Consider the following 16,465-nt stretch of genomic DNA (forward strand, 5'->3'; position numbering starts at 1 on the left):
ATCCCTACCCTGATTAAATATTACAGCCTTTATAGTAGCATACAATAACTTAACAAACTCTAACAATAACTTCAAATAAATAACACTACTAATATGTGCCTAGGGCCTGCTTGTCCTATAAAGAATATCTTTCATTTTAGTTTTCTTTTGGTTAATCAAACTTAGAAAATACACTGAACAGAAATTGAAACACAACATGTAAAGTGTTGGTCCCATGTTTCATGAGCTGAAATAAAAGATCCCAGAAGTTTTCCATACTCACAAAAAGCTTATTTCTCCCAAATGTTGTGCACAAATTTGTTTCAATCCCTTAGTGAGCATTTCTCCTTGGCCAATATAATACATCCACATGACAAGTGTGACATATGAAGAAGCTGATTAAACAGCATGATCATTACGCAGGTGCACCTTATGCTGGGGACAATAAAAGGCCACTCAAAAATGTTTTGTCACACAACACAATGCCACAGATGTGTCTTACATGCTGAATTCAGGAATGTCCACCAGAGCTGTTGTCAGAGAATGAAATGTTAATTTCTCTACCATAAGCCGCCTCCAACATCATTTTAGAGAATTTGGCAGTACGTCCAACTGGCCTCACAACCGCAGACCAAGTGTAACCTCGCCAGCTCAGGACTTCCACATCTGGCTTCTTCACCTGCAGGATCGTCTGAGACCAGCCACCCAGACAGCTGATGAAACTGTGTATGTAATAAAGCCCTTTTGTGGGGAAAAACTCATTCTGATTCCCCAGTGGGTGAGCCTGGCTCCCAAGTGGGTGGGCCTATGCCCTCCCAGGCCCACCCATGGTCCATCAAATTAAAGTTTATTTGTCACGTGCGCCGAATACAACAGGTGTAGACATTACAGTGAAACACTTACTTACAGACTCTAACCAATAGTGCAAAAAAGGTATTAGGTGTACAATCGTTAAGTAATGAAATAAAACAACAGTAAAACATCCATAGATTAGGGCCTAATGAATTTATTTCAATTGACAAATTTCCTTATATCAAATCAAATCAAATTTATTTATATAGCCCTTCGTACATCAGCTGAAATCTCAAAGTGCTGTACAGAAACCCAGCCTAAAACCCCAAACAGCAAGCAATGCATGTGAAAGAAGCACGGTGGCTGGGAAAAACTCCCTAGGAAAAACTCCTGAGAAAGGCCAAAAACCTAGGAAGAAACCTAGAGAGGAACCAGGCTATGAGGGGTGGCCAGTCCTCTTCTGGCTGTGCCGGGTGGATATTATAACAGAACATGGTCAAGATGTTAAAATGTTCGTAAATGACCAGCATGGTCAAATAATAATAATCATAGTAATTGTCGAGGGTGCAACAAGCACGTCCGGTGAACAGGTCAGGGTTCCGTAGCCGCAGGCAGAACAGTTGAAACTGGAGCAGCAGCATGGCCAGGTGGACTGGGGACAGCAAGGAGTCATCATGCCAGGTAGTCCTGAGGCATGGTCCTAGGGCTCAGGTCCTCCGAGAGAAAGAAAGAAAGAGAGAAAGAGAGAATTAGAGAGAGCATATTTACATTCACACAGGACACCGGATAAGACAAGAGAATACTCCAGATGTAACAGACTGACCCTAGCCCCCCGACACATAAACTACTGCAGCATAAATACTGGAGGCTGAGACAGGAGGGATCAGAAGACACTGTGGCCCCATCCGATGATACCCCCGGACAGGGCCAAACAGGCAGGATATAACCCCACCCACTTTGCCAAAGCACAGCCCCCACACCACTAGAGGGATATCTACAACCACCAACTTACTGTCCGAAGACAAGGCCGAGTATAGCCCACAAAGATGTCCGCCACGGCACAACCCAAGGGGGGGGGGCGCCAACCCAGACAGGAAGACCACGTCAGTGGCTCAACCTACTCAAGTGACGCACCCCTCCCATGGACGGCATGGAAGAACACCAGTAAGTCAGTGACTCAGCCCCTGTAAAAGGGTTAGAGGCAGAGAATCCCATTGGGAAGAGGGGAACCGACAAGGCAGAGACAGCAAGGGCGGTTCGTTGCTCCAGCCTTTCCGTTCACCTTCACACTCCTGGGCCAGACTATACTTAATCATAGGACCTACTGAAGAGATAAGTCTTCAGTAAAGACTTAAAGGTTGAGACTGAGTCTGCGTCTCTCACATGGGTAGGCAGACCATTCCATAAAAATGGAGCTCTATAGGAGAAAGCCCTACCTCCAGCCGTTTGCTTAGAAATTCTAGGGACAATTAGGAGGCCTGCGTCTTGTGACCGTAGCGTACGTGTAGGTATGTACGGCAGGACCAAATCGGAAAGATAGGTAGGAGCAAGCCCATGTAATGCTTTGTAGGTTAGCAGTAAAACCTTGAAATCAGCCCTTGCCTTAACAGGAAGCCAGTGTAGGGAGGCTAGCACCGGAGTAATATGATCAAATTTTTTGGTTCTAGTCAGGATTCTAGCAGCCGTATTTAGCACTAACTGAAGTTTGTTTAGTGCTTTATCCGGGTAGCCGGAAAGTAGAGCATTGCAGTAGTCGAGCCTAGAAGTAACAAAAGCATGGATTAATTTTTCTGCGTCATTTTTGGACAGAAAGTTTCTGATTTTTGCAATGTTACGTAGATGGAAAAAAGCTGTCCTTGAAGCAGTCTTGATATGTTCTTCAAAAGAGAGATCAGGGTCCAGAGTAACGCCAAGGTCCTTCACAGTTTTATTTGAGACGACTGTACAACCATCCAGATTAATTGTCAGATTCAACAGAAGATCTCTTTGTTTCTTGGGACCTAGGACAAGCATCTCTGTTTTGTCCGAGTTTAAAAGTAGAAAATTTGCAGCCATCCACTTCCTTATGTCTGAAACACAGGCTTCTAGCGAGGGCAATTTTGGGGCTTCACCATGTTTCATTGAAATGTACAGCTGTGTGTCGTCCGCATAGCAGTGAAATTTAACATTATGTTTTCGAATGACATCCCCAAGAGGTAAAATATATAGTGAAAACAATAGTGGTCCTAGAACGGAACCTTGAGGAACACCGAAATTTACAATTGATTTGTCAGAGGACGAACCATTCACAGAGACAAACTGATATCTTTCCGACAGATAAGATCTAAACCAGGCCAGAACTTGTCCATGTAGACCAATTTGGGTTTCCAATCTCTCCAAAAGAATGTGGTGATCGATGGTATCAAAAGCGGCACTAAGATCTAGGAGCATGAGGACAGATGCAGAGCCTCGGTCTGACGTCATTAAAAGGTCATTTACCACCTTCACAAGTGCAGTCTCAGTGCTATGATGGGGTCTAAAACCAGACTGAAGCGTTTCGTATACATTGTTTGTCTTCAGGAAGGCAGTGAGTTGCTGCGCAACAACTTTTTCTAAAATTTTTGAGAGGAATGGAAGATTCGATATAGGCCGATAGTTTTTTATAATTTCTGGGTCAAGATTCGGCTTTTTCAAGAGAGGCTTTATTACTGCCACTTTTAGTGAGCTTGGTACACATCCGGTGGATAGAGAGCCGTTTATTATGTTCAACATAGGAGGGCCAAGCACAGGAAGCAGCTCTTTCAGTAGTTTAGTTGGAATAGGGTCCAGTATGCAGCTTGAGGGTTTGGAGGCCATGATTATTTTCATCATTATGTCAAGAGATATAGTACTAAAACACTTTAGTATCTCCCTTGATCCTAGGTCCTGGCAGAGTTGTGCAGACTCTGGACAATGAAGCCCTGGAGGAATACCCAGATTTAAAGAGGAGTCCGTAATTTGCTTTCTAATGATCATGATCTTTTCCTCAAAGAAGTTCATAAATTTATTACTGCTGAAGTGAAAGCCATCCTCCATTTGCGAATGCTGCTTTTTAGTTAGCTTTGTGACAGTGTCAAAAAGAAATTTCGGATTGTTCTTATTTTCCTCAATTAAGTTGGAAAAATAGGATGATCGTGCAGCAGTGAGGGCTCTTCGATACTGCGCGGTACTGTCTTTCCAAGCTAGTCGGAAGACTTCCAGTTTAGTGTGGCGCCATTTCCGTTCCAATTTTCTGGAAGCTTGCTTCAGAGCTCGTGTATTTTCTGTATACCAGGGAGCTAGTTTCTTATGACAGATGTTTTTAATTTTTAGGGGTGCAACTGCATCTAGGGTATTGCGCAAGGTTGAATTGAGTTCCTCGGTTAGGTGGTTAACTGATTCTTGTCCTCTGACGTCCTTGGGTAGGCAGAGGGAGTCTGGAAGGGCATCAAGGAATCTTTGGGTTGTCTGAGAATTTATAGCACGACTTTTAATCTTCCTTGGTTGGGGTCTGAGCAGATTATTTGTTGCAATTGTAAACGCAATAAAATGGTGGTCCGATAATCCAGGATTATGAGGAAAAACATTAAGATCCACAACATTTATTCCATGGGACAAAACTAGGTCCAGAGTATGACTGTGGCAGTGAGTAGGTCCAGAGACATGTTGGACAAAACCCACTGAGTCGATGATGGCTCCGAAAGCCTTTTGGAGTGGGTCTGTGGACTTTTCCATGTGAATGTTAAAGTCACCAAAAATTAGAATATTATCTGCTATGACTACAAGATCCGATAGGAATTCAGGGAACTCAGTAAGGAACACTGCATATGGCCCAGGAGGCCTGTAAACAGTAGCTATAAAAAGTGATTGAGTAGGCTGCATAGATTTCATGACTAGAAGCTCAAAAGACGAAAACGTCATTTTTTTTTTTTTTGTAAATTGAAATTTGCTATCGTAAATGTTAGCAACACCTCCGCCTTTGCCGGATGCACGGGGGGTTTGGTCACTAGTGTAACCAGGGGGTGAGGCCTCATTTAACACAGTAAATTCATCAGGCTTAAGCCATGTTTCAGTCAGGCCAATCACATCAAGATTATGATCAGTGATTAGTTCATTGACTATAACTGCCTTGGAAGTGAGGGATCTAACATTAAGTAACCCAATTTTGAGATGTGAAGTATCACAATCTCTTTCAATAATTATATGAACTGTAACTCAGTAAAATCTTTGAAATTGTTGTATGTTGCTTTTATATTTTTGTTTAGTATAGATGTTAAGTAGTCTTCTCATGTTCATTTAGTCCTAAGGCAAGGAACAATACAGAGAAGTCTAAAGGATCTGTAACACCCTGGCCATAGAGAGGGGTTTTTTGTTCTTTATTTTGGTTAGGCCAGGGTGTTACATTGGGTGGGCGTTCTATGTTCCTTTTTCTATGTTTTTGTATTTCTTTGTTTTGGGCCGAGTAGGGTTCCTAATCAGAGGCAGCTGTCTATCGTTGTCTCTGATTAGGAATCATACTTAGGCAGCCTGTTTTCCTTTGGGGTTTTGTGGGTAGTTGTTTCTGTTTAGTGTTTTGCACCTGACAGGACTGTTTGGCTGTCGGTTTTCTTGTTTTGTGTGTATAGTGTTCTTACGTTTATTAAAATTCAAAGATGAACACTAACTCCGCTGCACCTTGGTCTACTTCCACAGACGATCGTTACAGAATCACCCACCAAAAACGGACCAAGCAGCGGAGGAAGGAGAAGCACCAGGAGAGGGGAAATATGGACTCATGGACTTTGGAGGAGATGGAGAGGTGCGTTCAGGATTCCTGGCGATGGGAGGAATTGCTCGACGGAGGTGGACCGTGGGCTCAGCTGGGGAGTATCGCCGCCCCCAGTGGGAGATCGAGGCGGCAATAGCTGAGAGGCGCTGGTACGAAGCGAGGGAGCGCAACAGGCACGAGAGGCAGCCCCCATTTTTTTTGGGGGGGGGGCACACGGGGAGTGTGGCAGAGCCAGGATTTAATTCTGGGCCAACTCCCCGTGCTTACAGGAGGCAGCGCAGTACTGGTCAGGTACCGTGTTATGCGGTAAAGCGCACAGTGTCCCCAGTACGCGTTGATAGCCCGGAGCGCTTACATGCCAGCCCCCCGCAAGTGCCATGCGAGAGCAGGCATCGAGCCAGGACAGATTGTGCCAGCTCAGCGTGTCTGGTCTCCAGTGCGCCGTTTCGGTCCAGGCTATCCCGCGCCGGCTCTGCGCACTGTGTCTCCAGGGCGCTGGGAGGGCTCAGTTCGCCCAATGCCTGCGCTCCGCCCGTGCCGGGCAAAAGTGGGCATTCAGCCTGGAGTTTGGGTGGCAAGCCTACGCACCAGAACTCCAGTGCTCCCCCACAGCCCGGTTTATCCTGTGCCTCCTCCTCGGACCAGGCCTCCAGTGGGTCTCTCCAGCTTGGTCTATCCTGTGCCTCCTCCCAGGACCAGGCCTCCAGTGGGTCTCCCCAGCCTGGTGAGTCCTGTGCCTGCACCCAGGGCCAGGCCTCCTTCATGTCTCCCCAGCCTGGTGAATCCTGGGCCAGAGCCGCCAGAGCCGCCCGCCAGTCCGGAGCCGCCAGAGCCACCCGCCAGTCCGGAGCCACCGAAGCCGCCCGCCAGTCCGGAGCCGCCGGAGCTGCCCGCCAGTCCGGAGCCGCCCGCCAGCCCGGAGCCGCCGGAGCCGCCCGCCAGCCCGGAGCCGCCGGAGCCGCCCGCCAGCCCAGAGCCGCCGGAGCCGCCCGGGTCGCCCGCCAGCCGGGCTCGGCCAGGGTCGCCCGCCAGCCGGGTGCAGCCAGGGTCGCCGGGCGCAGCCAGGGTCGCCCGCCAGTCCTCCGGCGCAGCTAGGGGCGCCACCTAAGTGGCCAAAGCCAAGGGTGGAGCGGGGTCCACGTCCCGCACCCGAGCCGCCGCCGTAGGAAGGCCCACCCGGACCCTCCCCTTGAGAGTCAAGTTTTGCGGCCGGAGTCCGCACCTTTGGGGGGGGGGGGGGGTACTGTAACACCCTGGCCATAGAGAGGGGTTTTTTGTTCTTTATTTTGGTTAGGCCAGGGTGTTACATTGGGTGGGTGTTCTATGTTCCTTTTTCTATGTTTTTGTATTTCTTTGTTTTGGGCCGAGTAGGGTTCCTAATCAGAGGCAGCTGTCTATCGTTGTCTCTGATTAGGAATCATACTTAGGCAGCCTGTTTTCCTTTGGGGTTTTGTGGGTATGTAATGGCTTGGTAGTCGTGGTGAAGGAATGAGGCACAGGAAGCAGCGAGCACAGGGCAGTGGCGTATTTAATGTACACTCACACACAAAAACAAATATTCCCAAACACAGGGGAGGAAACACACACGGCGTAAAACAGCGCCGACACGAACATGAGCCGTCAGTAACGAAATAATCCCGCACAACACGGAAGCGGACCAGCTAAATTAAATAGCCCCGCTAATTACCCAAACTAAACACAGGTGCACAAAACCAAAAAAAGGGAAAACCAAAAAAGGGAATCAGTGGTAGCTAATAGGCCGGTGACGACGACCGCTGAGCGCCACCCGAGCAGGAGGGGACGACACCGTCGGTGGGAATCGTGACAGGGTAGTTGTTTCTGTTTAGTGTTTTGCACCTGACAGGACTGTTTTTTTTTGTCTTGTTTTGTGTGTATAGTGTTCTTACGTTTATTAAAATTCAAAGATGAACACTAACTCCGCTGCACCTTGGTCTACTTCCACAGACAGCCGTTACAGGATCAAAAAAGGTACATGTGGCATCCAATTTCTTCCTTCTGTTACATTACAGAACAATAATTTAAGGAAGGCAAGAAGGGATACAAATAAAAACACACATGAAATTCAAAAGAATGCATCAATCTACAGTGTACATAATATGCTGTACTTGATATTGAGCTGGTTATCCATCAGATGTGAAAATAATTCAAAAAGGTTTTGCAAACTCTTTTACATGAGGCTTTTAGTGTGCAGTACCATGCTTTCCTACTCCTATTGTTGTAGTTCTTGTTATCATGGATTTTGCCTGGCAGTGACATTTGTTATTGCCTCACTGAGGAATATTTGGGACGAATGTCAAATCAGTGTCTGATATCTACTATTATAGTCCAAAGAGTTACAGTTATTCATTAGTATAAAAACGTAAACAGATAGATGCATGTCTGGCTGGATACTGTTACCAGTAGCTATCGTTGAAGACATTTGATGGACATCACCAATTTATATTAGCACCATATCAGGGATCAAGGTAAGACCCAGATGCAGACTGTCGAGGTAACAATGTTTATTACAGCAACAGGGTCAGACAAAGACAGGTCAAGGCAGGCAGACTCAGGGTCAGGGACAGACAGAGTTCAGTAATCCAGAAGTAGAGCAACGGTATAGGACAGCAGGCAGACTCAGGGTCAGGGACAGGCAGAGTTCAGTAATCCAGAAGTGGAGCAACGGTATAGGACGGCAGGCAGACTCAGGGTCATGGACAGACAGAGTTCAGTAATCCAGAAGTGGAGCAACGGTATAGGACAGCAGGCAGGCTCAGGGGCAGGCAGAGAGGTCAGGCGAGTGGGTACAGAGTCAGGACAGGCAAAGGTCAAAAACCAGGAGGACGAGGAAAGCGGCTGGGAAACGATAGGTGCTGCCAGGAAAACTGCTGGTAAGCTTGAACTAACAAGACCAACTGGCAACAGACAGAAAACAGAGGTATAAATACACAGGGGATAATAGGGAAGATGGGCGACACCTGGAGGGGGGTGGAGACAAGCACAAGGACAGGTGAAACAGATCAGGGCGTGACACACCAGTCAAATTCCAATGTATAGTCCTGCAAACACTTTCACATGTAACTTCCAACTAAAAGCAACATTGCATTGATTGTATTGGCTGTCCGTCTACCTATTTTTTTTTAATCTATCTACCCCCAACGATTTAATTTGTTGGGTGCGTTCAATGTTTGTCCGAAATCAGCATAAAAGATCAACAAAAAAGGCAAACATTGACTTTGATCAAGTGCTTCAGTGTTTGTGTACTACCTTAATCTCGTAGCAATTTTCAGTATTATATAATGATTTAAAGAGCAGACAAATAACAAGTCACAACTCCAAAGTCCAGTGAGCAGCAGACCAGGTCAGACCACGTCCTTTAACTCCTACCCTGTTTCAACCTAAACTGGATCCTGCCCTGAGTTAGACTGAATTGGAGTTGGATCTCTATAGCCCTCAATGAGGGTGGGGGAGTGTAGACTGACTGATCAATCGACTGGTGTATTGAAAAGGAGTGCTGTTAGGATGTACTGGTTTAGCCTAGTCGCCAGATATGAACGTGTTTTAGCCAACCCCTCTTACTTCCCTTGCCATCCCATACATTCAGTATAACAACAAATACGACAGAGTTGGCTAAAGCATAAACCAATCTGGCAACCAGGCTAGTACTGGTTAAGCCTTCTTCAGAGCCCTGCGCAGGTCAGTGTAGAAGTTGATGAGGGTGCTGGCCATGGCTGTGTCCACGACAGACTGGGGGATCATACCCCGGAGGTCTGTCTGAATGTACCCTGTCAGGAGGCTCTGGGCTGGGGTGGTGGTGCTGTCTGGGGAGGGCACACAGAACCAGCCACATGGGTGGTTGAAGCCCCGGACATAACTCTGGTGCTGCTCCTCATGCTCCACACTGATACCTGGTGGAGAGTGGAGACAGAAGAAATCTGTGGTCAGACAACTTCCTGGAGTGGCCTTCCAGGTCTCGCTAAAATAAGTTGACCCTGCATATAGACCTTGTGGAAATGAAAGATAAAAAATGTACTCCCTAAAGTTTAGAACAATTTCAATGTTTCAGTTAAACACAACTTTTGGAAATTGAACAGAAAGGGAAACACCTACACAGACACAGAGCTATTACAGACCTACACAGAACTATTACACACCTACACAGAGCTATTACAGACCTACACAGAGCTATTACAGACCTACACAGAACTATTACACACAGACACAGAGCTATTACAGACCTACACAGAACTATTACACACAGGCACAGAGCTATTACACACCTACACAGAGCTATTACACACCTACACAGAGCTATTACACACCTACACAGAGCTATTACACACCTACACAGAGCTATTACACACCTACACAGAACTATTACACACAGACACAGAGCTATTACACACCTACACAGAGCTATTACACACCTACACAGAGCTATTACACACCTACACAGAACTATTACACACAGACACAGAGCTATTACACACCTACACAGAGCTATTACACACCTACACAGAGCTATTACACACCTACACAGAGCTATTACACACCTACACAGAGCTATTACACACCTACACAGAACTATTACACACCTACACAGAACTATTACACACCTACACAGAACTATTACACACCTACACAGAGCTATTACACAGACACAGAACTATTACACAGACACAGAGCTATTACACACCTACACAGAACTATTACACACCTACACAGAACTATTACACACCTACACAGAGCTATTACACACAGACACAGAACTATTACACACCTACACAGAACTATTACACACCTACACAGAGCTATTACACACCTACACAGAACTATTTCACACCTACACATAACTATTACACACCTACACAGAGCTATTACACACCTACACAGAGCTATTACACACAGACACAGAGCTATTACACACCTACACAGAACTATTACACACCTACACAGAGCTATTACACACCTACACATAACTATTACACACAGACACAGAGCTATTACACATCTACACAGAACTATTACACACCTACACAGAGCTATTACACACCTACACAGAACTATTACACACAGACACAGAGCTATTACACACAGACACAGAGCTATTACACACCTACACAGAACTATTACACACAGACACAGAGCTATTACACACAGACACAGAGCTATTACACACCTACACAGAACTATTACACACAGACACAGAGCTATTACACACCTACACAGAACTATTACACACAGACACAGAGCTATTACACACCTACACAGAATTGTTACACACAGACACAGAGCTATTACACACCTACACAGAACTATTACACACCTACACAGAACTATTACACAGACACAGAGCTATTACACAGATGCAGAACTATTACACACATAGACAGAGCTATTACACACCTACACAGAACTATTACACACCTACACAGAACTATTACACAGACACAGAGCTATTACACACAGACACATAACTATTACACACCTACACAGAGCTATTACACACCCACACAGAACTATTACACACGTAGACAGTCGCAGACACAGAGCTATTACACACCTACACAGAACTATTACACACAGACACAGAGCTATTACACACAGACACAGAGCTATTACACACCTACACAGAGCTATTACACACCTACACAGAGCTATTACACACCTACACAGAGCTATTACACACCTACACAGAGCTATTACACACCTACACAGAACTATTACACACCTACACAGAACTATTACACACCTACACAGAGCTATTACACACCTACACAGAACTATTACACACCTACACAGAGCTATTACACACCTACACAGAACTATTACACACGTAGACAGTCGCAGACACAGAGCTATTACACACCCACACAGAACTATTACACACCTACACAGAGCTATTACACACCTACACAGAACTATTACACACCTACACAAAGCTATTACACACCTACACAGAACTATTACACACGTAGACAGTCGCAGACACAGAGCTATTACACACCTACACAGAACTATTACACACCTACACGGAGCTATTACATATACACAGAGCTATTACACAGACACAGAGCTATTACACAGACACAGAGCTATTACACAGACACAGAGCTATTACACAGACGCAGAGCTATTACACAGACGCAGAGCTATTACACAGATGCAGAACTATTACACAGACGCAGAGCTATTACACAGATGCAGAGCTATTACACAGACACAGAGTTATTACACAGACACAGAGCTATTACACAGACACAGAGCTATTACACAGACACAGAGTTATTACACAGACACAGAGCTATTACACAGACACAAGCTATTACACCGACACAGAGCTATTACACAGAAAACATTTCCTGGATCACAGTCTTTAAATATCAAACCTGTGAGGTTGTTTGGGATTCAGCATTTTAGTTAGATACTAATACTGTAGTTAGAAGAAAGCAATGAACACCAGACTCCTTACACACAACACTTTTTTATTCATTATGTTACCTTCCCTTGTGGTTCCATCACTGCACATTGCTACTCACCGCAGGACAATAGTCCATCCTGGTAGTCTGTGGTGTAGGAGAAATCAATAAACTCTCTGGGAGCTATGATGTTCCACAGCTGGCCTGCAGTAGTGTACCTCATCACACAACAGCCCTGCAGACAGACAGAGATAAACTTAGCCATTGATTCATTTGGGATAACATGCTAACTGTGACAAAGCACTCTTATATAACCGAATAAGAAGATGGAATATCATTTTTCTGACAAATTGAGTAATATTTAGGGCAGTGGGTCTACTTAAACCTCTCTAGGGTACCGTCCCACCTAACCAATATCCGGTGAAATTGCAGAGCGCCAAATTCAAAATACAGAAATACTCATAATAAACATTCATAAAATATACAAGTGTTATACATCGGCTTAAAGATTAACTTCTTGTTAATCCAACCGCGGTGTCAGATTTCAAAAAGGCTTTACGGCGAAAGCATACCATGCGATTATCTGAGGACAGTGCCCAGCACACAAAATATTACAAACAGTTACCAGCCAAGTAGAAGAGTCACAAAAGTCAGAAATAGCGATAAAATTAATCACTTACCTTTGATGATCTTCATATGGTTGCACTCACAAGACTCCCAGTTACACAATAAATGTTTGTTTTATTCGATAAAGTCCCTCTTTATATCCAAAAACCTCAGTTTTGTTGGCGCGTTTTGTTCAGTAATCCATTGGCTCAAAGGCAGTCACAACAGGCAGATGAAAAATCCAAATAGTATCAGTAAAGTTCATAGAAACATGTCAAACAATGTTTATAATCAATCCTCAGGTTGTTTTTAGTCATAATAACCAATAATATTTCAACCGGACAATAGCTTCGTCAATATAAAAGAAAAACAAGAAAGGCGCGCTCTAGGTCACGAGCACCAAACAGGTCTGGGGACTTTTCACTATCCACTCACTCAGAGTGGTCTTACTCCCTCATTTTTCAGAATACAATTAAAATAAATGAATTTCTAAAGACTGTTGACATCTAGTGGAAGCCATAGGAAGTGCAATGTGAGTCCTAAGTCAATGGATACTGTATTGGCATTCAATAGAAAACTATAAACATTAAAAAATCCCACTTCCTGGATGGATTTTTCTCAGGTTTTTGCCTGCCATATCAGTTCTGTTATACTCACAGACATTATTCTAACAGTTTTGGAAACTTTAGAGTATGTTCTACCCGAATCTAGCTTCTGTGCCTGAGTAACAGGCAGTTTACTTTGGGCACGCTTTTCATCCGGAGGTGAAAATAGTGCCCCCTACCCAAGTGAGGTTTTAAAAACTGTGTGCAGTCTACATGTATCTTTATGAGAGAAATAAGATACTTTGCCATTTGATAAAGTTATCAAAGAAAACTTAAGGGATGATGGGTTTACCTGATCAAGGGTTTCTATTATGTCCATTGCTGTCATCAAACTATCCCAGTCTAATCGATAAGGCCCAGGGCGTATGTAATCCACTATTCTATTGGGGTTATCGTCGACCATACCCTGGGCTTTATACCTGCAAGATAAAACCATCACACATCAGATCAGACAAATAAACCTTTCCACTGGGTACACACTGGTTGAATCAACGTTGTTTCCACGTCATTTCAATTACATTATGTTGAACCAACGTGGAATAGACGTTTAATTTATGTATGTGGCCAGTGGGTTCCTTTTTCTTTTCCATCAATAACTGCAATATGGCTAAAACACAGAATATAGGCATGATATTTTTTACTTCATGCCCAGGGTCATTACTGAAAGAAGACCCATACTTACAGATAGCCATGAAACTCCTCTGATGACTTTCTCCATACCGTGACATCTTTCTACAATGTAAGATTACAAAAAACATCAAGATAGTGGAAACCCCATAGAAGCAGAAGAAACCGTCTGGTGCCAGTGCAGTTTTGCACAAACAAAATGAGCTAAGGAGGAATTGAAAGTGTAAGTGGTTGAAGATAGAATACGGTGTGTGGTGTACATCGTTTCCAATCAATTAACGTTTGAGCCTACAGTGTAGGAGGTGATTAAATAGACTGTGAAAATACTGTATCACCCACCGATTTCTTGGCTACCCTCCACTCATTCTCATCCAGGCTATGGTAAGAGATGAGAGTGTTCTGCAGTCTGGCTGTCAAAGCACTGGGTTCTTGCAAGCTTTCCATTTTGATCCTATTCAAAACAACTTCAAACGTCAATCCGCATTGTATATTATGAAACATAGGCCTATAGCAATTATGAGCAAATCTATATTCATGGCTTATTTAGCACAGCTCAATTACCAGAATATTGTACGCTTTTTAAAGCTGATATGCTCATTTCAAAAGAGAAAACAACGGCACAGTTTCCCCGAACGTTTAGAAGCCGGTTCTTTTTGTTGAAATCTGACACCCCAAAACCGCACAGTTAAATCAGACAATTATCGCTCAGCTCACATAAGGTATTTCACCGAATAGTCCTTACCTTTGAATGGTATTGCAATTTACGATAGTGGTTCAGTTTTCATGTATTTATAGTAGACACATCTGCAAACGGTGAACGAATATTCTGTCCCTGTATGTGAGGGCTTCTCTATCACCCAATCAGAGGTGTAGTCGTTTCCTGTGTTTGGTATGTTCCGTGTTCCTATTGGTCAAATGCTTTACTGTATATCGGACCATCGAGTGGGAGCAGTAGGAGAGGGTGGAGAGTTTATATGAACCTGCATGAATAGGTGCGCTCCTTTTGAAAGCTAATGTGTTAAACGGCACAGGTGGAACCAGTGACGTGTATAAACCCTGGATTGCTGATTCTATGTATTGGCCAATGGTCCATGCTATCTATGGGACATCCCTACCCAATGAAGTTGAAATTGAAAATGGTTAAGGTAAGGGTTAAGGTTAGGATTAAGGTCAGGGTTAGGTAAGGTTTATGGTCATGGTTAGGGTTAGGGTAAGGGTTAAGGTTTAGGGCTTAGTCGCAAGGATTCTGGATTGCACCAAGGAGAGGCTTTGCCAACCATTTTTTATTTTATTTTTGTATTATTAACCCATGCACCACCACCCCTCTTCGGAGGACACATATCTTGTTTGTTTTTTACAGCTTTTCTGCTACATATACATATATTTTATATATACATATACATTTTACATATACATTTTACATGCGCATTTTGCATACACATTTCACATTCATGGTACTTTTATATAAAGCAATCATACATTACATAAACTCTTAAATCCCACCCCTCAGCCACTCTCAGCCCCTCCCACCTATCACCATAGACCACCCTCGTTTGATTTCCATGTGCCATATATTTTTCAATTGTGCTGTGATGTTTTACATACAGTGGGGAGAACAAGTATTTGAGATCTTGCATGGAGCCCCAGACCGAGGGTGATTAACCGTCATCTTGAACTTCTTCCATTTTCGAATAATTGCGCCAACAGTTGTTGCCTTCTCACCAAGCTGCTTCCCTATTGTCCTGTAGCCCATCCCAGCCTTGTGCAGGTCTACAATTTTATCCCTGATGTCCTTACTCAGCTCTCTGGTCTTGGCCATTGTGGAGAGGTTGGAGTCTGTTTGATTGAGTGTGTGGACAGGTGTCTTTTATACAGGTAACGAGTTCAAATAGGTGCAGTTAATACAGGTGGGAAAAACAACTACTTAAATATGATCCCCAATTAGAGACCAGCTGCCTCTAATTGGAGATCATCCCCCCCAAAAAAACATAGAAAAACAGAAACTAGAACCACACAATATAGAAAATTTAAACTAGACAAAACCCCCTGTCACGCCCTGACCTACTCTACCATAGAAAATAAAAGCATCGGAGGCGGTTCTGGTGCGGGACGAAGAACCCTCTCATCCTGCTTATCCGCCAGCATAGGAGGCGGCTCCGGTTCGGGGCATAGCCCCCGCTCCGCCTGCTGATCCCTCCGCTTTTGTGTCACCGGACCGTGGATCGTCGCCGAAGGACCCGGACCGTGGATCATCGCCGGAGGTTCCGAACGAATGACATGAGTTTGTAGAATATTAAGTCTCCTATTAGCCTATTTTAGAACCCAGAGAGTGAAATACTTACTCCCCTCTCCAACATGTAGCTCAGCATTGCCGAACAGTCAGAATGTTGAACAAACTTAATTTCAATTTACTTTACATGTTGTCAGCTGATTTTTGTCCCTATGTCGGAGGTAATCAGAGACAAAATATCCACAGGGAAGTGTTATCAACCCGACCTTCAGTACGCTTGTCTGTTTATTAGTTTGCAATTCGCACTGTGACAAACACTTGCACAATCTGGCTGAGCCTACCGAACCACAGACTGAAAGTTGGCCCATGCAAAAGTTGGCCCATACCCCGGTGAAGTGCAAAATCCCTTCACCGGGGTAAACTGGAATGCAAAACGAATGCT

At 44.4% G+C, this 16,465-nt stretch overlaps 1 protein-coding gene across 3 annotated transcripts; it reads right to left on the reverse strand.

The window, feature by feature from the left end:
• Positions 1–7,420: 7,420 nt before the first annotated feature.
• Positions 7,421–14,733, reverse strand: stard4 (StAR related lipid transfer domain containing 4). Of its 3 annotated transcripts, XM_029709700.1 has the most exons (7): positions 14,536–14,733; positions 14,133–14,244; positions 13,849–13,898; positions 13,459–13,585; positions 12,076–12,190; positions 9,321–9,444; positions 7,421–7,552 (listed from the first exon to the last, which is right to left on the reverse strand). In XM_029709700.1, the coding sequence occupies exons 2-7, from the start codon at positions 14,235–14,237 to the stop codon at positions 7,456–7,458; spliced, it is 618 nt and encodes a 205-aa protein (XP_029565560.1). In that variant the 5' UTR covers positions 14,238–14,244; positions 14,536–14,733; the 3' UTR covers positions 7,421–7,455. The 3 variants fall into 3 exon arrangements, with proteins under 3 accessions (XP_029565560.1, XP_029565558.1, XP_029565561.1); XM_029709698.1 differs by lacking the exon at positions 7,421–7,552 and having other exon boundaries at positions 8,042–9,444; positions 14,536–14,729; XM_029709701.1 differs by lacking the exons at positions 7,421–7,552; positions 13,459–13,585; positions 13,849–13,898; positions 14,133–14,244; positions 14,536–14,733 and adding an exon at positions 12,636–12,668 and having other exon boundaries at positions 8,042–9,444.
• Between the last annotated feature and the right edge of the window lie 1,732 nt (positions 14,734–16,465).

This window comes from Salmo trutta, chromosome 23, assembly GCF_901001165.1.
Source record: "Salmo trutta chromosome 23, fSalTru1.1, whole genome shotgun sequence".
Taxonomy (NCBI): Eukaryota; Metazoa; Chordata; class Actinopteri; order Salmoniformes; family Salmonidae; genus Salmo; species Salmo trutta.